This window comes from Ovis canadensis, chromosome 4 (assembly GCF_042477335.2).
Source record: "Ovis canadensis isolate MfBH-ARS-UI-01 breed Bighorn chromosome 4, ARS-UI_OviCan_v2, whole genome shotgun sequence".
NCBI classification, from domain to species: Eukaryota; Metazoa; Chordata; class Mammalia; order Artiodactyla; family Bovidae; genus Ovis; species Ovis canadensis.
The window spans coordinates 38,581,690-38,608,791 of record NC_091248.1 but is presented as its reverse complement, the minus strand read 5'-3'; the positions used below and the strand labels follow the sequence as shown (position 1 = coordinate 38,608,791).

General features: G+C 39.0%; 1 protein-coding gene across 2 annotated transcripts in view; it reads left to right on the top strand.

Moving 5' to 3' along the window:
• The first annotated feature begins 12,218 nt into the window (after nt 1–12,218).
• Nucleotides 12,219–27,102, top strand: part of AGMO (alkylglycerol monooxygenase) — a 406,391-nt gene continuing 391,507 nt past the window's right edge. For both annotated transcript variants that reach the window (XM_069587585.1, XM_069587586.1), the window contains exons 1-3: nt 12,219–13,409; nt 15,414–15,544; nt 26,296–26,447. In XM_069587585.1, the coding sequence (XP_069443686.1) occupies nt 13,284–13,409; nt 15,414–15,544; nt 26,296–26,447 (409 nt within the window). In that variant the 5' untranslated portion in view covers nt 12,219–13,283. The remainder of the gene's footprint in view (nt 13,410–15,413; nt 15,545–26,295; nt 26,448–27,102) is intronic.

Sequence of the window (27,102 nt, the reverse complement as noted above, 5' to 3'; positions counted from 1 at the left end):
TCTTTTCCAATCAGTCTGCTCATCATATCAGAAAGCTAAAGTATTGGAGTTTCAGCTTCAGCATCAGTCCTTCCAGTGAATATTCGGGGTTGATTTCCTCTGGGATTGACTGGTTTGATTTGGCAGTCCAAGGAATGCTCAAGAGCCTTCTTCAGCACCACAATTTGAAAGCCTCAATTCTTCGGCACTCAGCCTTCTTTCATCTGCTTAAACCAAATTTTTGAAACTATGCCTCTTCCTTTATCCAGTCTGTTAGTAAACCTTGGTAGCTTTACCATCAAAATGTATCCAGAATCTTTCCACTCCTCACTACTTCCAGTGAAGCCTTCCTAGTGGAAGTCACCCACGTGTAGTGCCTATACAGGATCAGTCACTTCTGAACATTCCCTTGCTTTCATTCTCCTCCTCCAAAGTCTATCCTTCACATAAAAACCAGACTGATGTTTTAAAATACCTATTATAGATTATGTGATTCTTCTGATCAAAACCCTCCAATGCCAGTTTGCTATATTAGGCCACCATTAGCCTCAAATAATAACAAAGCTTCTTTAAGCACTTTGTAAGTATAAATTTTCCTTACATAATGCTCTGATTGATGCATAGTTCCCCTCCCAGTAGTGATTCAAAGAGCAAGACATCTTCCATTTTGAGACTTTGTCATTCATCATATAACTTCTAAATTTTAAAAAGATGGACCTAAATTTATACATTGTGTGAACTCATCTGTGTAAAATAATGTCCCTGAAAAATACCTTAAATGTAAAATATATGTTAAAATATTGACAAGGCTCTAAACTGATTGGTGGGATTATACTGGTTTACTTTTTTTTCTCATGTTCTACCATTTTCTATATTTCCACAGCAAACATATATTGTTTTTATAATCTTAGAAAAATGAACTTTTAAAGATGGTGATATTAGAGCAGGTTTCCAGTCTAATCCCCAGAAATTTCATTCAAATGACTAAAAAGAGATGTATGAAGAGGTGTTATGAATGATCACTCTGCCAAATTCATATGTTGAAATCTTCCCTCCTCCCCAATATGACTGTATTTAGAGATAGAGTCTTTACATCAGTAACTATGATTAAATGATGTCTTATGGGTGGAGCCCTAATCTAATAGGCCTGGTGGCTTTACAAAAATAGGAGAGGCAACACATATATATGTACACAAAGGAAAGGTCATATGAGGACAGGGTGAAAAGACATCAGTCAAAAGCCAAAGAGAGAGGCATGGGAAGATACCAAACCTGCCAACACTTGGATCTTGAACTTCCAGCCTCCAGGACTGTGAGAAAACAAATTGAGTTTTAAGTCAGCATGTCTATGACATTTTATTAAGACAGTTTTAGAAAGTTAATATAGGTGAGAAAGGACTTCATGAGTTCTGGAGTAAATGGCAAGCTAAATATCCCCTTATTCAGAGGGATAAAATTGTGGTAGCACTAAGAAAAAAGAAAAAAAAGAGGGTCACCTTTCTTGCAGCCACCTTGAAGCTCAACTGTATGTGTGATTCTTAATACTTAATAGAAAGAAGACTACACAATAAGCTACTTCTCCAAGCCAGGTTTGCAAAAGCAGAGTTTGATCCCTCCACAGCAGTGGGTGGGATTACCACATGTAATCTGCACGTGGTTAGGACTGGTGGTGAGAACTATGGCTAAGATTGACTTGGTTGAGTTGGAGTCATTTTGGCTTTTGTTGCCAAAGACAGCAGAGGAGGATGCTATCATCCAGGTTGGAGGGGAGTACAGAATTTTTCACAAAAGAGAAAGCCCAAAGGCTGAGAACCTATTCCATAAACAAATTCTCATTTTTCCTAGTTGTCCTAAAACCAAAGGACAAGGTTACTTGACTGGAAACGAAGCCTTCCATGATGGGCCATGGACACTCTAGTCTCAAGAAAGAGAAATTACAAGAAGGATAGCTTAAATGGTCTTTTTGTATGAGTAAAATAGGTCAAAGAGAGGATTCAAGATGAGGAAAGCTGGCTAACACTATAGCAGTTCCAGCTGGCTAAAAACCAGGCAGAGACTGGTAGAGACTAGTCATGTTCAGAGCTCCTCCTCCACCCCCTCAGGTTGAATTGATAAGATAAAACTAAACTCCAAAGTGACAGTAGACCTGAAGATACAGTCCTTCACGTGTGTGTGTATGTAGTGTGTTGTGTGTGTTTTGCAGGGGGTTGGGGAAGGGGGAAGCCCCAAAAGACCTATGGATTCAAGGATAAATAAATCGAGGTTGAGGCCAGGGAATGAAATTGACAAAAGTAGATGGAGGGCATCTGTTTAAGTATCCTGAGTATTGCCAGCCCCAGGAAATAAACAAGAATTTTAGACAGCTCTGTTTTATGCACTTGAAGAAGTTAAATAGGAAATAAATTTGAAGAAAAAAGAGATTATATGATAAGAAATTGGAGAAGGCAATGGAACCCCACTCCAGTACTCTCACCTGGAAAATCCCATGGATGGAGGAGCCTGGTAGGCTGCGGTCTATGGGGTCGCTAAGAGTCGGACACAACTGAGAGACTTCACTTTCAGTTTTCACTTTCATGCATTGGAGAAGGAAATGGCAACCCACTCCAGTGTTCTTGCCTGGAGAATCCCAGGGACGGGGAGCCTGGTGGGCTGCCGTCTATGGGGTCACACAGAGTCGGACGTGACTGAAGCCACTTAGCATGATAAGAAATAGGAGTACTAAGAGAGTTCAGGAAAGGATTTAAGAAAACAAATAATGTTATTGTAGAATTTAAAGTAGAACCAGAAGGAAAAAAGAAACAGTGAAGAAAAATAAACCTAAAGCATAAGCTTGAGCAAATCAGAGAGCGTTCAGAAAACAGATGAAAATGGTCAGAATCAATATATGAAGGTCAAAGACAAATGGGATCTGCAAAGCAGGTGAATCACATTTGTGGAGCAGTGTAAAAAAAGAAATGGAGCATAAATAATAGACAACAATGTAATAACAAAAAGTTTCCTTAAAGGAAAGGAAGATTAGAATCCAAGGTTTAAGGAGGCTTGCCACTTTAAAATATTCCAACCAAAGAAACAACACACCAGAATGATTTGATTTCAAGGGCATATAAATATTCTGTGAGCATCCAAGAAGCAGAAATAACTAAGGGGAGAAACGTTGTACTCAAACTTCACGTTAATCTGAAATGTTCCATACTAAAAGAAAATACAGAACTACATACAGAAACTCTCCAATCTTCTTCTCATTCAGTGAGCACCTAGGAAATTATTTTAACATGATTTATAATTTCAAGAAAATTGAGACTAAGTACAACATGCATAAGAGGTTATGATGAAGAAAACATTTTATAATTACTAAAAAGTGTTAGGTTATAAATTTATTGTGTTAGTTATAAATGTATTGCTTCTTGTCTCCAAATTGATACCACACTGTCTGAGCTGTGAAAATGAATCTGAGCCCTTATATAGTAGTCCTATACTATCCAACAGGATGTTAGCCTTTGCTGGGGGTAGGCCCTGGACCATTATTTTGAGGGAAAGTGCCCTGTACTCACTTGGCAGAGCCCTACAGCACTGGGTGGGGAGAGGAGGATTCTCCAGTGCCCAATCCCTGCAATGCTTGGCAGCCTGCAGCTTTACTCCCTCAGGAGGTTTTGTAGGGAAGTGCCTTGGTGAAATACTCCTGGTAAAGAGCTTTCTTCATCATCCTAGAGGGCAGATTTGTGGTTTGAAACCTTGGAAGCTTCCTGGATGAAATCTGAAACTGTTCCCTATACATGGAGGGCAAGAAGACCAAAGGGAGAGGCCATTCTAGATTGGGAGGTGGCAGGTTCAACAGGCAAGAAAACTTTCATACAAGGCTTGTTTTCAGCAGCCACAGAGCAAGTAGATCTCTGCACCCATATGCCAGAGTCTTTTAAAGTTTTTCTGAGGTCTTTAATTGGTTCAGTCATTAGTCAGTCCTGATGTACCAACAACACATTGCTCTCTCAAGACTGTGTCTTTGAAAATGACTCTGGCTTTGGGAAGGGTGGGCAGAAGTTCTATATATCCCAAGGACAGGGGAGGGGGTGAGGAGATTCTGATTGCCTCCAACTGGGTCCAAGCTAGTGAATCTCTCTGCAGTCCCATCTTTGAACACAATTTCCAGCAAGTCCCTTAGTCCAGTCCTAGAGGTAGTGGCGGCTCCTTTCATCTGCTCTTCCTATAATTTAAGAGTTCCTTCACATTTTATTGGTCACTCCATCATTACTCCTATTCCCCATTATAGCTGACAATTATTTATATTATACTTTCCTTCCACAAGTTACTGTAATTTCTGTATGCAGGTCAGGAAGCAACAGTTAGAACTGGACATGGAATGACAAACTGGTTCCAAATAGGAAAAGGAGTGCGTCAAGGCTGTATATTGTCACCTTGCTTATTTAACTTATATGCAGAGTACATCAGGAGAAATGCTGGACTGCAAGAAACACAAGCTGGAATCAAGATTGCCAGGAGAAATATCAATCACCTCAGATATGCAGATGACACAGCCAGAAAGTGAAAAAGAACTAAAGAGCCTCTTGATGAAAGTGAAAGAGGAGAGTGACAAAGTTGGCTTAAAGCTCAACATTCAGAAAATGAATATCATGGCATCTGGTCCCATCACTTCATGGGAAATAGATGGGGAAACAGTGGAAACAGTGGCTGATTTTTTTTTTCTGGGCTCCAAAATCACTGCAGATGGTGATTGCAGCAATGAAATTAAAAGACGCTTACTCCTTGGAAGGAAAGTTATGACCAATCTAGATAGCATATTAAAAAGCAGAGATATTACTTTGCCAACAAAGATCCATCTAGTCAAGGTTATGGTTTTTCCAGTAGTCATGTATGGATGTGAGAGTTGGACTGTGAAGAAGGCAGAGAGCCAAAGAATTGATGCTTTTGAACTGTGGTATTGGAGAAGACTCTTAAGAGTCCCTTGGACTGCAAGGAGATCCAACCAGTCCTTCCTAAAGGAGATCAGTCCTGGTTGTTCATTGGAAGGACTGATGCTGAAGCTGAAACTCCAATACTTTGGCCACCTCATGCAAAGAGCTGAGTCATTTGAAAAGACCCTGATGCTGGGAAAGATTGAGGGCAGGAGGAGAAGGGGATGACAGAGAATGAGATTGTTGGATGGCATCACTGACTTGATGGACATGGGTTTGGGTGGACTCCCGGAGTTGGTGATGGACAGGGAGGCCTGGCGTGCTGTGGTTCATGGGGTCGCAAAGAGTCGGACATGACTGAGCGACTGAACTGAACTGAAGTGAATGGGCATTATCAATCACAATATCATGAGAAGTCCCTAGTCAATTTTTAATATGACTTCTGATTTATTTATTTATTTTGGCTGTTCTAAGTCTTAGTTGTGGCATGCGGAATCGTTAGTTGTGGCACGAGAACTCTTTAGTTGCAGCGTGTGGTATCTAGTTTTCTGATGAGGGATTGAACCTGGCCACCTCTGCAGTGAGATTACAGACTCTTAGCCACTTGACCACCAGAGAAGTCCTTTAAATGACTTTTTTTTTTCTTGACAGAAAGTTTCTGATGTCTCTTTGTACTGAGTTATTTGCAAGTGGCAAATGAGGGCACAAAAGAGCAGCAGGTTTCCATGCCTTGCATTATCATGAGACATTTGTTACTCATATCAGCACTTTCCAACCATTTTCAATTTAACCGGATGAAAGAAGTGACTGTCAGCAAGGCCCCATTGACTAGGAAGCTCTGACCAAGATTTTTGGACAGAAAGGTACCTGGAGATATCTTGCACTTCCTCTTTTTGGTTCAGGTAAAGTGTTCACATCCTTTGTTCTGCAAGCCTTTGCTCTGCCTAACAGATTTGCAGTGAAAGTGCCTACCTCTGTCGAAGTTTGACAGGGACCAATTTTTGAATTAGAGATTTATATTTAGCTGTGTTATTCCTCACATATATAGGTAAGAAAATATATTTAGTAAAACATACAATCACATGTGTAAACTTCGGGAAAAAAAGAAAGATAGCTTTCGAATCTAAGCCATACAAAAAAATAAGAATGGAGAAAATAAGGAAGACAAAGATTGGCCGTGAGCATCGGCATCATTTAAATAGTGAGCTAAGTTCAAATGATTGTAGTAGATCGGTTCACTTGTGCAGGCAAGCTGACTGAGTTCCTGTGATATAAGGGCTTCCAAATCAATCGGGTGCAGTGAGGTTCCAGTTAAAATACTGATAGAATTCTGTCAAGTTTTGTTTTAATAGGGTCACAAGGGTAAATGTGAAAAAAGTCATTTTAAATTTCTGAAAAACAAAATTCACAAATGAGCAATTGTTCTACAGGTTACTAGAATTTATTATGATAATGCAATAATTAAGAGAGCTGGGTACCAGTGTGAAAATAGATACATCAGTGGAACTGAGTAGAGAGCCTGAAAAGAGTCCTGCTAAGTAGACAAATATATGAACAATATGGACTCTAATTCTTGATATGGGAAGAACTGGGATCCACCAAAGGCAGTTAGGGAGGATATAACATGAAATTAGAACAACTTCATGACAGATACAAAACCAAATTCCAGTTAACTAAAGGAATAGCACGTGAAATGTAAATGATCATTTTTATAGAATTCTAGTAAAAAAAAAAAATTATGAGCCAGACCCAAAAGCAGAGGTAATAAAATAAAAGAGAATAGCACAGAGAAAGGTGCAATTGCTATTTGACAGCATAGTTATAGCAAAGTTAAAATAAACATAAAAACTGAGAGAACATTTGCCACATATATGAGAGACCTGTATACATATATACAATAGACATAGCCTATAAATCAATACAGAAAGACAATATAATAAAATCATGTGCAACATATATTTAAAAATAAAGCACACACAAAGGAAAACAAATGGCTAATGTATTGAAAAGATTTTCCACGTTCCTGGGGAAATGCAAATTAAAACAAGATGTCATTTTTCACCAATCAATTGGCTGAAAACTGTAAAAGATTGATAGGAGCCAGTGTTAAGCAAGAGGGAAATGCAATTTTGGCAGTGAATTTGGCAGTGGCTACCAAGATATAAATTTTATAAAGCCTTCAACAACATAATTCCACTGCTAGAAATCTACCTAATTCAAAAATGTGCACCAATGTTCAAGGTATTTATACTGTGATGTTCGTTGTTGCATTAAATTTATTGGCCTAACTGCAAGACTACACATAACTGCACGACAATGGAGAAACAGTTAAGTTGCGATGGTATGAGAGTCCTTGGTTGACTTTTTCCTTAGATCCAGTCCTCCCCTTCTCCTCTGCTGTGCTCTCCAGGCCGCTCCTGCAGACTTCTTTTCCTAGGATCCTTCCTCACTTGGCTTTGGGCTCCTTTAGGTTAAGGGGAAGTATGGCTGAAAGGTTTGTTTGGAGGAAGAACTGAGAAGCCACAGAACCTATTTTTGTTCCCTCTCTGCTTTTATTTGACAGGCCCATCCTGGTGCTTTTTCCCTGGGTGACCACAGTCCCCAAGCTCTATTCACCTGACCTCCTCTCTTTGTGCCTATAGTTTTAGGGTGCTAGTGGTTTCCTGGGCTTCCCTGGTGGTTCAGTCAGTAAAGAATCTACCCACAATGTGGGAAACCTGGGTTCAATCCCTGGGTTGGTAAGATCCCCTGGAGAAGGGCTTGGAGGAGTGGTTTCCTATTGATATTAATCTTTCAGCTCAGTTCAGTTCAGTCGCTCAATCGTGTCCGACTCTTTGCCACACCATGAACTGCGGCACGCCAGGCCTCCCTGTCCATCACCAACTCCTAGAGTTCACTCAGACTTATGTCCATCGAGTCAGTGATGCCATCCAGCCATCTCATCCTCTGTCGTCCCCTTCTCCTCCTGCCCCCAATCCCTCCCAGCATCAGAGTCTTTTCCAATGAGTCAACTCTTTGCATGAGGTGGCCAAAGTACTGGAGTTTCAGCTTTAGCATCATTCCTTCCAAAGAAATCCCAGGACTGATCTCCTTCAGAATGGACTGGTTGGATCTCCTTGCAGTCCAAGCGACTCTCAAGAGTCTTCTCCAACACCACAGTTCAAAAGCATCAATTCTTTGGCTCTCTGCCTTCTTCACAGTCCAACTCTCACATCCATACATGACCACTGGAAAAACCATAGCCTTGACTAGATGGACCTTAGTCGGCAAAGTAATGTCTCTGCTTTTGAATATGCTATCTAGGTTGGTCATAACTTTTCTTCCAAGGAGTGAGCATCTTTTAATTTCATGGCTGAAATCACCATCTGCAGTGATTTTGGAGCCCCCCCAAAATAAAGTCTGACACTGTTTCCACTGTTTCCCCATCTATTTCCCATGAAGTGATGGGACTGGATGCCATGATCTTGGTTTTGTGAATGTTGAGCTTTAAGTCAACTTTGTCACTCTCCTCTTTCACTTTCATCAAGAGTCTTTTTAGTTCTTCTTCACTTTCTGCCATAAGGGTGGCGTCATCTGCATATCTGAGTTGACTGATATTTCTCCCAGCAATCTTGATCCCAGCTTGTGTTTCTTGCAGTCCAGCGTTTCTCATGATGTACTCTGCATATAAGTTAAATAAGCAGAGTGACAATATACAGCCTTGACATATATTAATCTTTAGATTCTCTTTATTCCCATTTGGCTTTTTTTACTTCTTTCATTATCCCTGTAATTGATTCTTTGCATTAAAATTCTCTACTTTAAATGCTTTAAATTATTTTGATTGCCTGCTTGGAATATGCATACAACTGTGCAGCTAGTTAAAAAAAAAAAAAGCTGTATTAACATATACCGAGTGGAAGAATGTTCCTGATAAGTTGCTGACTCCAAGAAGGAAAGTTACTGTACCATTTTTTAAATTTAAAAATACTTTACCTATACCTTTGTTTAGTATGATCAGTTTTTTTTAAACAAAACAATGTGTATGTTTAAATATTAAATGATAATAATGGTGATAATAATTAACCTTTGTAGGGAAAAATAGGTATGTAGGTATGACAAAATGCCCACCAGGATAAGTTGTTAGTGTGAATCAGAAGGGAGGCATATATATGAATCTTTTGAGGGGAAGGGCTGCACCTACTTTTGACTTTATTCATTTATTTTTAAAAGTCTTTTCACTTTATATACCTAAATGCTCGGATTTTTCCCATGATGCATAACATTTGTAATTTAAAACATTTTTAAAGCAGGTAATAAAGCATTGTATCTAATATGATCACTTTTATTAAATATATATTTTTGTATGTGTTCATTTGTAATGGGAATCCCCCTGAAAGTACAGTCAGTTCTGTAATATTTTGAAAGCGTGAATTTGCTCCAAAAGGATGAATATATTATGGAATAATTTGAACATGCCTTCTATGTGTGTATGTGATTTTGTCAGGGAGAGTTCCAGGTGAATGCTAAAGGTGGTACCTAACTGAACCAAAAGGCTTGTGGTGGTTGTTGTTGAATTGCTAAGTTGTGTCCGACTCTTTGCGACCCCATGGACTGGAACATTCCAGACTTCCCTATCCTTCACTATCTTCTGGAGCTGGCTCAAACTCATATCCTTTGAATTGGTGATGCCATCCAAAGATTTCATCTTCTGTCATCTTCTTCTCCTCCTGGCCTCAATATTTCCCAACATCAGAGTCTTCCAATGAGTTGGCTCTTTCCATCATGTTCCGAGTTTCAGCTTCAGCATCAGTCCTTCCAGTGCCTTCTGATGAATATTTAGGGCTGGTTCCTTTAGCATTGACTGGATTCATCTGCTTGCTGTCCAAGGGACTCGCAAGAGTTTTTTCCAGCACCGTCATTCAAAAGCATCAGTTCTTTGGCACTGGTCCTCTTTACGGTCTAAATATCACATCCATATTGTGAATGAATACTGAAAAAAAAATCATAGCTTTGACTATATGGACCTTTATCATCAAAGTGATGTCTTTGCTTTTTAATATGCTGTCTACATTTGTCATAGCTTTCCTTCCAAAGAGCAAGTGTCCTTTCATTTCATGACTATAGTCATGGCCTACAGTGATTTGGGGGCCTAAGAAAATAAAATCTGTCACTGTTTCCAGCTTTTTCCCTACCTATTTGCCACGAAGTGATGGGACTGGATGCCATGATCTTAGTTTTTTGAATGTTGAGTTTTAAGACAGATTTTCACTCTCTTCTTTCACCCTAATCAAGAGGCTCTTTAGTCCTCTTCACTATCTGGTTATCTCATCAATAACCATATATGTGGTTATTGATGTTTTTGCCAGCTTGATTCAAGCTTGTGAGTGACCCAGCATGACATTTTACGTGATATCCTCTGCATATAAGTTAAGAAACAGGGTGACAAAATACAGCCTTGATGTACTTCTTTCCCAGTTTTGAACCAGTCTGTTGTTCCATGTAAGGTTATAACTATTGCTTCTTGACCTACCTGCAGGTTTCTCAGGAGACAGGTAAGGTGGTTTGGTACTCCCATCTCTTTAAGAGTATTCCACAGTTTGTTGTGATCCACACAGTCAAAGGCTTTAGCGTAGTCAATGAAGTAGAAGTAGATGCTTTTCTGGAATTCCCTTGCTTTTTCTATATTCCAGTGGATGCTGGCAATTTGATCTCTGATTCCTCTGCCTTTTATAAATCCAGCTTGATCATCTGGAAGTTCTTGGTTCTCGTAGTTTTGAAGCCTGTCTTGGAGAATTTTGAGCATTACCTTGCAAGCATGTGAAATGAGCACAATTATCTGATAGGCTGAACATTCTTTGGCATTGCCCTTCTTTGGGATTGGAATGAAAATTGATCTTTTCCAGTCCTGTGGCTACTGCTGAGTTTTCCAAATCTGCTGATATATTGAGTGCAACAACTTCACAGCATCATCTTTGAGGATTTTAAATAGCTCAGCAGGAATTCTGTCACCTCCACTAGCTTTGTTGGTAGTAATGCTTCATAAGAAACGTAAAAAACGTTACTTGACTTCACACTCCACTCCAGGATGTCTGGTTCTAGGTGGGTGACTGCATCATCGTGGTTATCCAGGTCAGTAAGATCTTTTTGGTATAATTCTAATGTGTATTCTTGCCACAGATATCAAGGGAACATTTCATGCAAGGATGGGCATGATAAAGGACAGAAATGGCAAGGACCTAGCAGAGGCAGAAGAGATTTAAAAGAGGGGGCAATACATAGAAGAACAGAAAAGCTTAGGGAGACACAAAACGCACGCACATGCGTGTGCCTGAATCATCTGCCACTGTCTACAAGTCTGACTCAGTGTTGTGAGCCATTGTATCCAGATCTCTGGTTTCACAGCTTGCCATATGGTTTCAGATAAGCCTCCTTCATACTCCATAGTACAGTGGGCAAGTCTTCCAAGACTAGCTTCCACAAACAAAGGTCAGGTCAGATCTTTTTCATGATGAAATACCATATTTATTGTCGTTTTCATGCATTTCTTCATCATATAACATGTGCCGGCTACAAACTGGCACCTGCCATGCACCTCTGGAAGGGTTAAATAATGTGCTGCTGCAGCTGATGATTTTCATCACCCCCTGCAAGGAATTCAAGGTGGAGAGCAGAAATGAGGCACTCTGTGCTCTGGGAAAACTGGCAGAACAGGTCTTCAGATAGATATTTTTAGAAGCCCAATTCTTATATCTCCTCATTCTAGAAAAACACTAAACTCCTTGGTTACATCTGCTCCTTGTGACTAGCAATGAGCTTCCTGAAAGTAGCAGAAACTTTCTGCCAAAAATATATGCTTGATTGCATGTGGTCGCCCTCATCAAAATCACATATATACTGACCTTTCCCTCTACCTCTTTGGAGAAACTTCTTAGAGCTATCTGAAATGCTGTGTCCCGGGCTATTGTCCTCATTTTGCCCCAAATAAAATTTAACTTGCAGCTTTTATGTTGTATATTTTAAGTCAATACATGTATAAATGGTTTTTTATTGTACAGACTTACATAGTGCAGTGATTTTTAGTAATAAGCATGTCATATGATAGTGGAACTAATTATATCAAATGTTAATAGTGTCTCTGGGTAGCAATTTATTTGTTGCTTATCTATAGTGTCTATTTCTCTGAGGACAGTCATGTGTCAATAAGCTAATTACATCTACATACCCCACTCCAGTACTCTTGCCTGGAAAATCCCATGGACCGAGGAGCCTAGTAGGCTGCAGTCCATGGGGTCGCTAAGAGTTGGACACGACTGAGCGACTTCACTTTGACTTTTCACTTTCATGCACTGGAGAAGGAAATGGCAACCCACTCCAGTATTCTTGCCTAGAGAATCCCAGGGACGGGGGAGCCCAGTGGGCTGCCGTCTATGGGGTCGCACAGAGTCGGACACGACTGAAGCGACTTAGCAACAGCAGCAAACATTTTCGAAAGATGAGGTGGGAGTCAAAGGATGACCATAGCCTATTGTAGGTGAAGGACTGATTTGGAAAGCTTCACTTACTTGTTGGTGATGCAGTTAAGTGCCTTTTAGCCTACCTAAGTGACACAAACAACCCATGCTCCTCCTGCAAAACAGAGATAAGGTCTCTCAGCAACACCTTAACTGCTGCTTCAATCCAAATCCCCATTAGCACTAAGAAGAATACAGATGTGACTAGTCAGCATGCCCTTAAACTGGTTTGCAAACATTCAGATGTGAACATGATACAGATGCAGGAATACACAGGCAGTCACCAGTAAGATATATTTGGTGCTTATTGGCTTTTGAGGTTAGTCTTAACTACCTGAGATCAGAACACCTTGTCTCTCAGGAAATGTGACACTGTCGGGAGACTACAAACCTGAGCCCAATGTGAATTTCCAAAGGGAGAGAAAAACAGGTATAATATTTTCCTCATGTGATTTGCATCTTGAATTTCCACCCACTTTTTCAGAACGAACTTTCACTTGCCATCACTTTGTTCCTTCTCTCCAAGGAGGTATCATGTGGGTTTTTTGTTTGTTTCTCTTTTTTAGTGATAAATTACTCCACCTGCAGCTAAACTCCACTGTTTATCTGTGATCTGGGCAGGAGCCGTTCCTCCTCTGCCCCTCCCGAGCGTGGGCGGCCTCTGGGTCAGCGCCCTCCGAACTCTGAACTCGTTCCTGATTGATCCTTGTACTTCTCTGCCTCGTCACACACCGTCTGCACAGACTCTGCTGTCGGCTCTGCTCTGTGGGGCTTTGTTCCTCCCGGGTCTCTCTCTGACAGAGGGCTTGATCCGTGCAGCACAGCTCGTTCTGTGTTCAGCCTCTGGCTTCAACCACTGAAGCACAAATACTCTCCAGCTGGGAGTCAGACAAGGGCAGAGATGAAGAACCCAGAAGCCCAACAGGATGTTTCGGTTTCCCAGGGGATTCGCATGATGTTTTATGTGATGAAGCCCAGTGAAACGTCATTCCAAACCCTGGAAGAGGTGCCTGATTATGTACGGAAGGTGAGGCTCTCTGGGAAGAGGCTGCTCTTGCTTTTCTCTTAATAACAAGTAACTTAAACACAGTGTGGGGTTTCATTCATGTCCATTCTTCAAATAATTCTAATAAAAATAGTTTCAAAACAAAGCATGAGGGAAAAGTGGAATTTCCACTTGAACTGATTTTCTGTACAATATCCATAACCATCTCTTCCTATTAAATTTCTCTTCCCTGAAATGTCACTCCAGGATCTGATAAAACTAAAAAAGTTTTCCTGGACACAGTGGCATTACAAATTTAGCTGTTAGAAGTTCAGTATCCAATGGTTATGTGGTATCAGTAAACTTTGTAACAATTTTGTTTCTAAAGGAAAACTTGTCTACCACCTCCCAGGAAATGATTTCCTGTTTTGTTTTGTCCTTGTTGTTGTTGTTTTAAGCAGGGTGGTTCTGAAGAATGGATTCACAGCTGAGCGATCAACCCTGATTTCCTAAGTTTGAACTTAAACCAAGTTTTCTTTGAAACTCTTAAGTATTCAGAGGCACTTTTCACTTCTGGTTCCTGGCTATGATTGGAAGTGGAAATATCCAGAATTAGAACTTGAATACTGAAGTTCCCCACCCTGTCAGAGTTGTTCCTAAAACACTTACTAGTTCAGACCAAAAATAGAAAAGAAAATGACATCAGAAAATATGGTCTTAGGCTTTGGGTTTAGAAAATTTCAGTACTCATGATCAACTTTCAAATGAGAGAATCCCATAATTTTTTCAGGATTTTATATTACCCCTTTCTGATTTTTTAAGGAAAGAATGTGGTACCCACGTCTTTATAAATCATTATTATTTTGTATTATGACATCAAACCTAGCCTGATATTTGTCATCAATTATAGATGATTTTTTTCTATAAGAGAAAACTGAATGAATAAAACTTGAAGATGTCTAAAATGTTTAAAATGATCTCATTCTCTGAACTACTCAGAAGCAAAATTTTTTGTTCCTACAGTTTCAATTTTTTTCAAAATTTTATTAGAGTATAATCGATCTATAGTGTTGATTAGTTTCTGCTGTACCACAAAGAGTATCAGTTATACATACATATATCCATTCTTTTAAAGATTCTTTTCCCATATAGGTCTTACACAGTACTGAGATGAGTTTTCCATATGCTATACAGTAGGTCCTTATTAGCTGTATATTTTTTACATAGTAGTGTGTATTCCTACAATTTCAATTTTGTGATTCCTGTCATTCTAATATGAAAAAAATCATGTGCATCTTTAAGGAAAGTGATTTAAAGTGGACCTTATCTTTGTAGTGTATTGATAGATTTATGATTATTGCACTTATTTTAAAAAGTGTTTTCTAGACCTTGAAGCATGTCCTGCCTGATCTTTATTTTCTTGGCTGAATTATTGTGGTTACATCTATGGTTGTATTTCGTTCTTTGTAAAATATATTTATTTATTTTGGCTGTGCTGGGTTTTCACCGTTGCGTGGGCTTTTCTCTTGTTGCAAGTAGGGGCTGCTCTCTAGTTGTGGTGTGAAGGCTTCTTATTGCCGTGAGTTCTTTCTCTGGGGAGAACAGGTTACAGGGCACACGGGCTTCAGTAGTTGTGGCAACTGGGCTCAGTAGTTGCCGCTCCTGGGCTCTTGAACACAGGCCCAATAGTTGTGGCACTTAGGCTTAGTTGCTCTGCAGCATGCAGAAACTGCCTGGACCGGGGATCGAACCCATGTCTCCCACACTGGCAGACGGATTCTCTGCCACTGAGCTGCCAGGGAAGCCTCCATGGTTATATTTCGTGTCCAAATTGGATGATAGAATTGGAGCACCTTGTTAGTGTGTGTCTGAAATAAACAGATTTCTTTGCCTGTTGGGAGGAAATAATCTCCGAGGATAGGTTCATACCTGTTGTGCTATGAACTGTCACTCTGGGCCTCCTACTTCGGGAATGACTAATCAGGAAACTTGGAAGAATTTCATACCAAGCACAGTATCATCTCTCTTCTGTAATTTCCTTTCCAGGCAACTCCATTGTTCATTTCCTTGATGCTGCTTGAGCTGGTTATCAGCTGGATTCGCAAAGGGAAGCCACTGGGTGGTTTGGATGATGCCTTAGCATCTTTGTCAGCCGGCATTATGTCTCGGCTTCCTAGGTGAGTTAGCTAGTTAGCTGTGGTGAGCGAATGAACTTAAATTCTCCAGGTAAGATGAAGAAGAAACCCATTGTATGGGGGATTGGTCTGTTTTTACATACATTCCCAAATAATTCAGTTACGGTCATTGATTAAATGTTCGATGTTTTGTTCATCCTGAATGTTTTACATCTGTTACTGAAAGTACTGCTGTAAGTATTATTTATTGTGATTACTGAATTTATTGGTGTCTCCTTAAATTTTGTGCTCAAGGCAATTGCTTCACTTGTTTTAGCCTAGTCCCAGGCCTGAGTTATCTACTAGGAAATTAATTTTGCCTCAGGCAAATTCACCTGCAGCAGCAATCTCCCTAATCAATGTCACACAAAGCTCTAGATTACTACCATGGTCTCCTAAGTGGTATCTCTGTCTCTAGTCCTATTTCCCACTCCAGTGTTCTTGCCTGGAGAATCCCAGGGATGGAGGACCCTGGTAGGCTGCTGTCTATGGGGTCACACAGAGTTGGACACGACTAAAGCGGCTTAGCAGCAGCAGCAGCAGCAGCAGTCCTATTTCATTTGCAGCCAAATGTTTCCATAACGTGAATCTGGTGGAAACTCCCTCATAGGTTCCTTACGGCCTGAGGATAATTTCTTTCCTAATCTATGGAGGCCTTTGTCTATCCAGCCTGCCTTCTGGTCCTTTGATTCTTCTTCCCCCATTGCAGTAGCCATTTGCTCCATATTTGCCATCACCCAGATGTCTCATGTGGTCGTCCAAGTGGCCAGCTCCCATTCATTTCTTCAGTCTAAATATAGACTTCTCATGAAGAGTCATACTCTTCAGCAAGTCTTGTCTGTTTTCCAACCCTCCTTTAGGCATCACTTCACTATCGGCTGAAATCACTGTGGAGTATTGTGCCTACACTATAATAGAATTGTCACATGGTATTAAGCTCACCTGTTTGCCCCAGCCCTCCTCCCCGCCCCCACCACTGGCCCTTCCTGCTAGGTTGCATGTAACTGGGGAAAAAGAGGTGTTCTTCATAGTTTTAACTCCTATGCCTATAATGATGTACAAAATAATCGTGTGTGTGTGTTTTAGTGGAATATGGTTTACAATGCTAGTTAATTTCTGCTGTACAAAGAAGTGAATCAGTTATGTGAATCACTTACGTGAACAGCAACAGATAGCTCCTTGCTCTTGAGCCTCCCTCACCCCCATCCCACTGCTGTAGGTCGTCACAGAGCACAAAGCTGAGCACCCTGTGCTATTCAGTAGGCTCCCACTGGCTATCTGTTTTATGGATGTTACTCTATATATGTCGGTCCTAACTTCCCAGTTCATCCCACCCTCCCCTTCCCTTCCATGTATACATGTCCATTCTCTATGTCTGTGTCTCTATGACTGCACCCTGGAACTAGGTTTATCTGTTCCATTTTTCTAGATTCCATTCATGTGTTAATATATGGTATTTGTTTTTCTCTTTCTGACTTACTTCACTCTGTATGATAGACTCTAGGTATAGGAATGAGATTGGATCATTTGTAGAGATACGGCAGAATATATTTTAAATCTCACATTCTTACAGTGCTATGTTGCTGGTGAAGTCTGAGGATGAAGGGATTAAACAGTGCGTACTGGAGTGGCTTAGCATTTGCTCATCCTCCAGGAGATCTTCCCAACCCAGGGATTGAACCCAAGTCTCTTGCATGTGCTGCGTTAGTGTGCTCACGCAGTTGTGTCTGACTCTTGGAGCCCTCGTGGGCTGTAACCCACCAGTCTTCTCTGTTCATGGAATTCTCCCAGCAAGAACACTGGGGTTGCCATTTCCTCTTCCAGGGGATCTTCCTGGCCCAGGGGTTGAACCCTTGTCTCCTGCGTCTCCTGCATTGGCAGGCAGATTCCTTACCACTGCACCACCTGGGGACCCCAAAATAAGGAATGCTCTACTACTTTTTAGAAAGAATAAATTATAATGTGTTTAGAGGAGGTACCAATGAATGGAGAGGGCTCTTCAGTGTATAAGAGTTTTCCCAAGAGGAGAGAGTGAGGGAAGAGTCCCTCAGAAGTCTGTGCCTTGTATTACTGGTGAATGTTCTCATTCCTGCTTCCCACCCATTGCTTCTTTTACTGTTTTAAGAGCTTCACTTCTGACCAGTGCTCACTGCTTTGGAATGTTTGCATGAACCGCCCAGTGGGAAACCAAGGTGGATTTTTTAAAAATAAAATAAGAACTTAAAGATAGCTGAGAAAAGGTAAAATCATTTCCTATAATTGCATAAAATTGTAAATAGAAAGTAAACCTAAAGGCAAAATTTATTTCATAAATATTACTATGAAAAAGATAGGTTAATAGTTATAAAATAATAGTAATGATAATCAGAATAGTGATTCTCTGAAAAATTACTCATATGGTTGCATACTGCTGTCAGAATCAGAGAATAATATCTCAAATTATTTTCAATTTCCAGAATACTCTAATTGGGAATTTGCAATTATACATAATTTCCTTTATTTCATGCCTCCCTTAAACAGAAGTGAACAAAAACTATATTCAGCATACTCAAGGGACAAGTATATTTGACTATTGAAAAATACTCGGTTATAATACTTTATTCTGAGAAACTTGAGTGTATAGTTTTATGGAAATGGAACAATTGATGAACTGTCAAAATAACCTGATAACTGAGAAGTGCCCTGTAGGAACGATTATGCATCACATATTTTGTTGAGCTGGAATGAATTTATAAAGAACTCGGAGACATCAAATCGGATGAATGCTTCATTATTTAGCTGTTTTAAGTTTGACTTTGGTCACAAGTGAGATTAGATTGTTCTCTTATTATATTGTAACAACTAGAAATGTAAATTGTATCCTCAGTACTCTATTTCTCTTCAACACTGTGATTAAAAGAAAAGGTACAGAATTCTAACAAGATACACAAGGAGTAATATTTCTGCTAAAAAAGAAACCCCCAAATATAAGGGAAATGGGGAGAGAGAAAGAGAAAATAAAACAAACCAGTCCTTCAGGGATAAACCTGCAGTTCTTTTTCTTCACGTCCCACTCCTCATAACACTCCTTAAGCTAGCACAGGCTGTGAACTCTGGTGCCCTTTGAAAGAAAGGGAAAAGGTTGTGAACTTGAATTTGGGGCCTATTTTTTATAGTTGTATTTTGAATGAGAAGAGCACCTTACTTCTCTTTTTGTCGCAGTTTTAAATTATGAAATGTGGATAACTTGGTACATTTTACAAATAATTTTATCTTTCACAGGCTTTTGTCTGAAAGATCTCAGCAAAGCAGATTATCTGGAAATGAAATTTCCCAATGTTTTCATTTATTGTGTTGCTAACACAAAAATTCCCAGACATAAGCAGAGAAGGAAAGCTGATCCTTAGGATCCACTCTTTGCAATCCTCTTTCAGCACAAGATGAGAAGGGGGATTTGACCGAAACTCTTAGAACAATATTTCAGTCAAAACCTCAGCATCAAGGGGGATCCTTGTACAGATCGTTAACAGCTGAAGGGTAGATTATCACGACGTTGATCATACCCTCTCCGAGGGACTAATTTCATTTTCTACACCAGCAACAGGGGCTTGCCATGTCCTTAAAATACATAATTGCAAGAAAAATGGTAGTATACTATTTGTTAATCCCTTTGTGAGGAATTATAGTTTGGATAGTAATTCCAAATAGGCATGTGGTCTCTGACAAAAATAGTTGGGGAAATCAAAGTGAAACCCTGAACATATTTTTCCACTTTGCCATTCATGTAATGGAAATGCTGTGTGCAGACTTTGAGGAAAAACAATGTTTATTTGAGGATCTCAGTTTCATTATAACATAAAAGTCAAAGTAGCTTGAAGATCAGTAGCATACTTACCATATTGATGGAAAAGATCTATGTGTATCTTTCAAATCTTTATGTAAGGAAAATTATTCAACAGAGACAAGATTGTACCTTGTTTACAAGCCTGTCAGACAGCCCACAATGTGTAATAAATGTCCATCTGTCCTAAGAACCAGATTCTGGGCAGGCTTGCATCTGTTTTCCTCTTCTAGAATCCAGTAGGCAGACTTCTTAGTAAGAATCTAGTCCTGTAGTTGTAGACAAGCATGCGTATTTATCGTAGTTAAATGCAGTGTATCATCTGCCGATAATATGCCTTTCTGTTGGTTAATTGCATATATGACTATACAAAATAAAATGAAATATTGACTAAATCCATTTTTTTTAATCTATCTAAAACTTGTGAAACATCCTGCTACTGACTGACATGCTAACGAGTGAAAAATAATCACATCTTTTATTTTTGTTTTTCTTGCTTGTTGAAGCAGAACTCAATTTCCAATCCTTCATTTGAAAACTGGGACTTCAATTTGTTACTCCCTCCAGTGTTTCTGCTTCCATAAATTGCATCCTCCCCAGAGAAATGTTATTCCTGATATAAATACCTATAGTATGTTTGTTTTTAATGGGTTCATTTATTCTGTTGAAACAGCAGATTATAAATCAGATCGCAATAGTTGGAGGTATAATTTAAGCAGGTAAATTTTCAAAGGAGTTGGGGACACTCCCCTTTTAATACGTATGAGTCATTGCCAGTTTTAACCGTGGAACCATGTCTGCGATGTTGCGCCAGATGTATCTACAGTTTCATTGGCTGTGGCTGCCATGTCATTTTCCATTCCTGACAGGAAAGTTTCAATTCATCAAAAAAAATTAATAAATAAAAAGCAGAACTTAAAAGGAAGTTAAACTTCTTTGAGATTCTTTGACTCCTTCAGGTAGGACTAGAGAATAAAGGAAAATTGTGTACTGCATTTTTATACTAGACTTTAGTAGCAGAGTTGATCCTGTTTTTGGCAACATCAAACTTCTAACAAATGAGTGTCTGCCATTTGGGGTGATGAAATTTAGTAAATATTTATTCATTCTCCTAAATAAGATATATATTCATTTATGTAATATTAATAATGGTATTTTACTGTGAATATTAATATAGTCATATTAACAGAAAATTATGAAAAGAACATCCCAGGCAAACAAAATACATTTTAAAAACCTGCTGCTATGTTAGTTATTTTTGCTAGAGAGAATGCCTCATGTCCTCTTAACTTTTACCTTAGAAACCTCATCAGTAGACTTTTTCTTAATGGTGTGACTTCAGAGATTGCTCTTACACTGTCCTTCCTGAATGAATGAAGCTTCCTTGTGCTTATTAAGTCTGTGTTTGTGTGCTTATTCAATAGAGTTATTGAATTACTTGAAGTAATTTACTTCTTGCAAAGTAAAACATGTAGCGTATTTAGTTCTTTCAAATCCACCGCATTGTGTTTACAGAAGTCTCTGGTTGTGTGGTTGTTTTAAAAAGAAATTAAGTTAAATGATTGATTTGTAAATGTCATTTCACAGTAGGAAATAGCAGTACAAATGTTGTCTGCCTGCAGAAGGTAGAGCTTGTTTTTGTATATGTTGTTATTACTAAGCCAAAATCAGTATTCCACTAGATGGAGCAAAAGTGGCAGTAGCTTTACGGACAGTGCAAGTTCCTGGGCCAGGTATAAGAGATTTTGAAGTAAATAATTTAATTTCTTGGAAAAATCAATATAAATACATCAATATGTCAAATATGTATTTATTTATTTATAACTTCCGGAAACTTGTAAGGTCATTTTGAGTGATCTCATTTAAATATTGGTTTATTTTCTAGTTTATGACAAGATTGTTAGAAATAAAGATGCTTGATTTTTTTTTTTTTCAGTTTTGTATGATCTGGCTAAATAAAACAGTACACATTGCCCTAATGATAGTTATGAAATAGTACAAGTTGGCAGATGTCTGTGAACACTGGGTTCATAATTCTACTGACTCTGAAAGTTGCTTTGAAATGTTTACAGTTTGCAGTGAGAGCATTACATCAAATATCAGTTGCTTGATTAATGATTAGAGCATGCAAGTATTTGAGAGCTAGATAATTTTAGGATCCGTTCAGCCTAATGCTCTCATATCTGAAATTAGATAGTGAGAAGATAATCTCTCCAGTGTTACCTTTCTCTACCTCTGATGATGGGAATGTTCAAACTGAGATGATTTTGATAAAAAATTGGCTTTGTAATTCTCAATCCCCAAATGATATTTATTCTCACTTATTGATTATTGGAAAATCTCAACATAATAAAATGTATTTTTAAAAATCCAGCATCAGTACTGGAACAGTACTTTGATATCTTAACAGATTTTATAGTCACTAAACTTTGACAGGATAGAGATTTTTATTGAGGTACAGTTGATTTATGATATGTTAACTATTGCTGCACAGCAAGGTGATTCAGTAGTATATCTATCTATATCTATCTATCTATCTATGTAATTCTTTTTTAAATATTCTCTTCCATTATAGTTTATCATAGGATATTGAATATAGTTCTCTGTGCTATATAGTAGGACCTTGTTGTCATCCATTCTGTATATAAAAGCTTGGGCTTCCCTGGTGGCTCAGTGGTAAAGAATCTGCCTGCCAATGCAGGAGATGTAGGTTTGATCCCTGGTCCAGGAAGATTCCCTGAAGAAGGAAGTGTCAACCCACTCCATATTTTTGCCTGGGAAATCTCATGGACAGAGAACCTAGTGAGCCACAGTCCATGTGGTCGCAAAGAGTTGGACACGACTTAGTGATTAAACAACAACAATATAAAAGCTTCTCTCTGCTAACCCCAACCTTCCACTCCATCTCTCTCCCAACCCCCTACCCCTTGGCAACCACCAGTCTGACTGGACAAATTTCTAGTGTGAACAGAAAATGTTAAGTAAAACACATTAGAAATTAGCTGTCTTTCATTTGCCAACAGATGTGCCTCAGGCCTAAGAGAAATAGCTATTTGGGAAGAATTTATTAAAAAAATATAGGAAAATGGGAGGGGAGCCTCTAGGGATACAGGCTGTTGATGAATGGTCTAATGCCTCCTATTTAGATCATGTTCTCGCTCTTGCACTCAAACTTCATGAGAAAGGGATCTAGCATTTGGTTATTCCAAGCCCCTGTGCTACCTCATTTCCATCTCTGTATGATAAAGTAAGCTCACTACATATGCAAATTGCATATGTCTCTTCCCTCAGAATAGGGGTTAGAATTGTTTGAATTTCAGCGTGCACAGTCATAAGCAGGGGAGAATGGCGGAACTGGGAAGAGAAAGAGGAAAAGGTTTAGCTTTACAATTCTGGGTCTGGTGGGAATATTTTTGAAAATGTAGGTGCTATTTCCTGCAATCAAGAGCTTTGCAGAGCTTGATAATCATTTCCCAGCTGTATCCCTTGCTGAATTGAAAGTTTTGGGCACTCCATGGCCGTTTTTTCCCATTTATGATGGAAGAGGATCATATCCATCTTGCTGATAGAGAGCTGGGGATTTAATTCCCACAGCTTCTCCTCTCTTCCTCTTCACCTTGAAAAAGTTTAGCTTTGTGCTAAGGTGTGAAAAAAAAAAAAAGAAAAAGTCTTGACTGTAGTGTGTCAGGCATATTTCAGCTCGATTTGTGTCAACCCTAATAAGTAAGTTGACAGAATAATAAATTGAGTGCCTGCTCAAGACCTGGCACCTGTACAGGAAATAAAGAAACATTTCAATTTCAGGCAGGTTCTTTTTGTTTTACAAATGGAAGTTTTCCAGGGATCCCCCATTTCTTTTATTGGAATCTTGGTATCTGAAAGCCTATTTTAACTGTCACTGGAAAACTTGACAAGAAAGACAGCAACTTTGAAAAGAGATACTGAGCTGGTGGGACACTGATAAGGCAGGTGGATGTATTTGCCCTCTTCACTGATGTGTCTTCCCTTTTTTGTGCTGTGCCTGACACCCAGTAGATTCTTAATGCAAAATGAATCCATGAGTTGACCTGCTTTGACACTAGGTACTAAAACAGATGTCAAAAGACTGCAGATTATTTCAACTTTCCGTTGCATTTTCTAAGTCTTAATTTTTTTTTTCTTTCTGGATCAGTCTTTTGCATTTAGGGTTATCAACTGGGACAGTTTTGCTCCCAGGAGACATTTGGACAGCTTGTTGTCACAACAGAAGTAGAGGGCTGTGTTGCTGGTATCCAGTCAGTAGAGGCTGGAGGATGGTGCTGACCCTCCTACAATGCACAGGACCGACCCCCACAACAAAGAATTATCTGGCCCCAAAGGCAACAGTGTCAAACTTTAGAATCTCTCAGAAAACTTAAGTTAGACCCTTTAAAATTCATATTATTCACCATTTTTTTTACCTAGAACTTGAGTTTTATTTGCTCAGTCCTCTTCCACTGAGTCCTAGGGAACAATGTTAAGTTTTGTAGTTTGGGTAATTGTTTTCACAAGACAGACCCCTACAACTGAAAATTATCTTGTCCGAATGTCAGTAATGAATGACATTGTTCAGAAATCATAGTCTAGATATGAGTTACCAACCAAGCTAACTTACTTTACAATAAAATTTGTTCTCCCCATCTCCCACCATGATCATTGTTCAGATGGTAAAGAGTCTGCCTGCAATGGAGGAGACTGTGGGTTCAGTCCCTGGGTTGGGAAGATCCCCTGGAGGGTGGAATGGTGGCCCACTCCAGTATTCTTGCCTGCAGAATTTCATAGACAGAGGAGCCTGGGGGGCTACAGTCCATGGGGTCACAAAGAGTTGGACACAATGAGTGACTAACACTTTCATCCTGATCAATAACCTGGATGGCAAACTGGAAGACACATTTCAAATTTCAAGTTCATGAATTCCTCAGAGTTCCAGAACAGGGTGGGAGCCCCTGGCCCATTGTCTGCCCTGTCCCATGAGGGACCTCACATACCTATGTGTGAACACCCAGACTGGTCATCCCATCTCTGTCTACATGTCCGAAAAAGCCACTTTAATCTACCTTGTCATGTTGAAGACTTTCCCACACCCACAGGTGGGCCCTCTGGAGGTCTGGACCAGGAAAGAGACTCATGCAGGTCCTGAAAGAAGGTTGAAGGCCGCCTGACAGGAAGGTTCTAGAGTGTCCAGGGCTTGGACTGAGTTGTGACAGGAGTGCTGGGTAGGCAGCCCACTTGGGTCAGGGACTCACATTTAAGGACAAAATGGTTCTTTCCAATCAAATAATTGTTGGAGGAGGTCATGGAGAGGACGTGATGCCGGTTGACCTATAAGCTGAACCTTTCTTACCCTTCCCCTCTCTTCTGCACTCTCCCCTGTCTGTGGAATGTAAGTTCCACCCACAATCCCATGCTATTAGCAGCTGTTTCAAAGATGAATCCTTGAGAGAGTAAAGTGTTATAGAGACCATCTTGCCTGAATAAATGAATTAACCCAGTGAGGACCTTTCTGGAAACTCTTAGGATTCTGGAGGGAGAGTATGGAGATTTGTATGTCCTATAGCCACCCGACAAACCAGCTCTGTAAGTTCCTTTGTGTATAAAAACTGCCACCTCCCAATCTAGAGTGTTCTGTCTCATTCTTTAGTCTCTTCTTACTCTCCCTGTATGACCACCAATTTATATAAACTGAGAATAATCTTAAATTGAAAGTGGAGTTTTAAGATCTGATGATGCATAATCCTTCTTGAAAGTATAGGCGTTTGTCATTTCTATTGGTTATTGGTATTAGTGCCATTGGGAAGAGGCCTAGTGTATTTGTGTTACTGATTAAATAATAACTTGAAGAATTCAAAATAAGGGGCTATTTTAAAGTTCTTGGCGATAAATCACAGTCAAAATCATATCATAATTAAAGTCAAAAGTAGATTAAAAGTAAATACCTGGGTTTCCAGCAAACCCAGTAACATGCTAATTCATAGAGGCTGATTGTTTAAAGGGAAATATTAGTAAAAGAATCAATATAAAGAAAAAACTAAAGATCTGCTTCTTTGACTTTTATTTGAAATTAGTATATTTAAGAATTTCCTCAGTTCATCATTTATAAATAAATCTTTATTCAGTAGTATCATTCATTTTATATATGAATGATAAATATAAATGAAAAAGTCAGTTCAATCTTATCTATAAAAGTGATAAAAGGAATGATTAGCTTGAGTCTGATCTTAAATTTGCTCACAGAAAACTTAAAAGGAAAAATACTCCTCTTTATAAAATCGAAGTATATTATGTATATTTTTGAAAGTTCTTGAAATAGAATTTGCAGATGCTTGATAGAATAGGTGGTAAGAGATACTTTATATGCATTTTAAAAACAATTGTTTACTTCTACGAAAAATATTATTTTATATTTTGAGATCTATAGTTTGTTACTACAAGGAATACTGGAGTGCTGTGAGGATCCAGTTTGAGATGCTATGAGGATCCAGTTTGATGCTGTTTATAATTTTCTACTTTTTACATTTTCTTTAAAAAGGACCCTTCTTGTGTTCTTTATTAAGATTTAGAAATGACAATCACAGCAAATAGTCATAGTTTTGTCATATTTATGCTATATGTGTTCTGTGAAAAGTATTTTTAAGAGACACATAAAAAAAAAGTCCTGCTAAGTTCCATGAAATAGAGAAATAGTTGGCATCAGTGATGCCTGTGAAACAAAAGGAAACATGGTATGAATCACTTGGATACCAAGGGAACTGAGCCTCTTAAAAAGCATGATAGAACAGTAAGAAATGAAGAAGGGGGAAAGGATTTTATTTTTACATGTGAACAAATTCACTTCTGTATATAATCTAAAATGTTTTAGCACAAGTTAACCTCTAAAATATAGTATAATCATTACTGATAGATTTTATCTTTCCAGGTTGTTTTATAGGAGCATTGAGCTGACTAGTTATGTTTATATCTGGGAGAACTACAGACTCATTAGTTTGCCTTGGGATTCTCCATGGACTTGGTATTTAACTTTCTTGGGAGTTGACTTTGGTTACTACTGGTTCCACCGTATGGCTCATGGTAAGTTCCAAACCAAGGCTTTATTGCTACTGAACTTACGTTGAACTGTGTTTGCCACATAGCTGGTATTCAGTAAATATTTATTGAATGAATGACTAAATGAATAACTTAATTTACTTACAGTATCTAAAGATTAACAATGAAAATTTACTTTGTGTTTTAAATGGAAACAATCTGAAGTCATTGTTGAAAAAATGGGAAATTACTAGAGGCACATATTTCACACTTCTTGTATCTAATATATTTTTGTTAAACCCTTGAGAAAGTCCTGGCTATTGCATCACTTCACATCCCAATTACCTAGGGTCATTCAGAAGAGCTTTGTAACAGCATAGAATCCTAGCTAACGTGCTGTTGTGTAAGCTTGATTCAAGTTCTTGGCTGGGTTGCCCTGTTACAAATGAAAATGCAGTCAGCTCACGCACTAGCCATAATGCACTTGAGTGTGACCACAGCTTGCACAATTTCTCATCTGGTATAAAACCTTCATATTGTACTGGTTCACTGAGTTTGCTTGTGTGGATTCTTGGCTGCACTTTCCGAAGAAATGTTTCGTTATGGAAAGGAAAATGGAGGAGCAAGGAGCTGTCTAAATCTCTATTGGAATAAGCTGGGGTAGAAGAATGATTGTAGACGTTAAGGTGAGCTAGTGGTC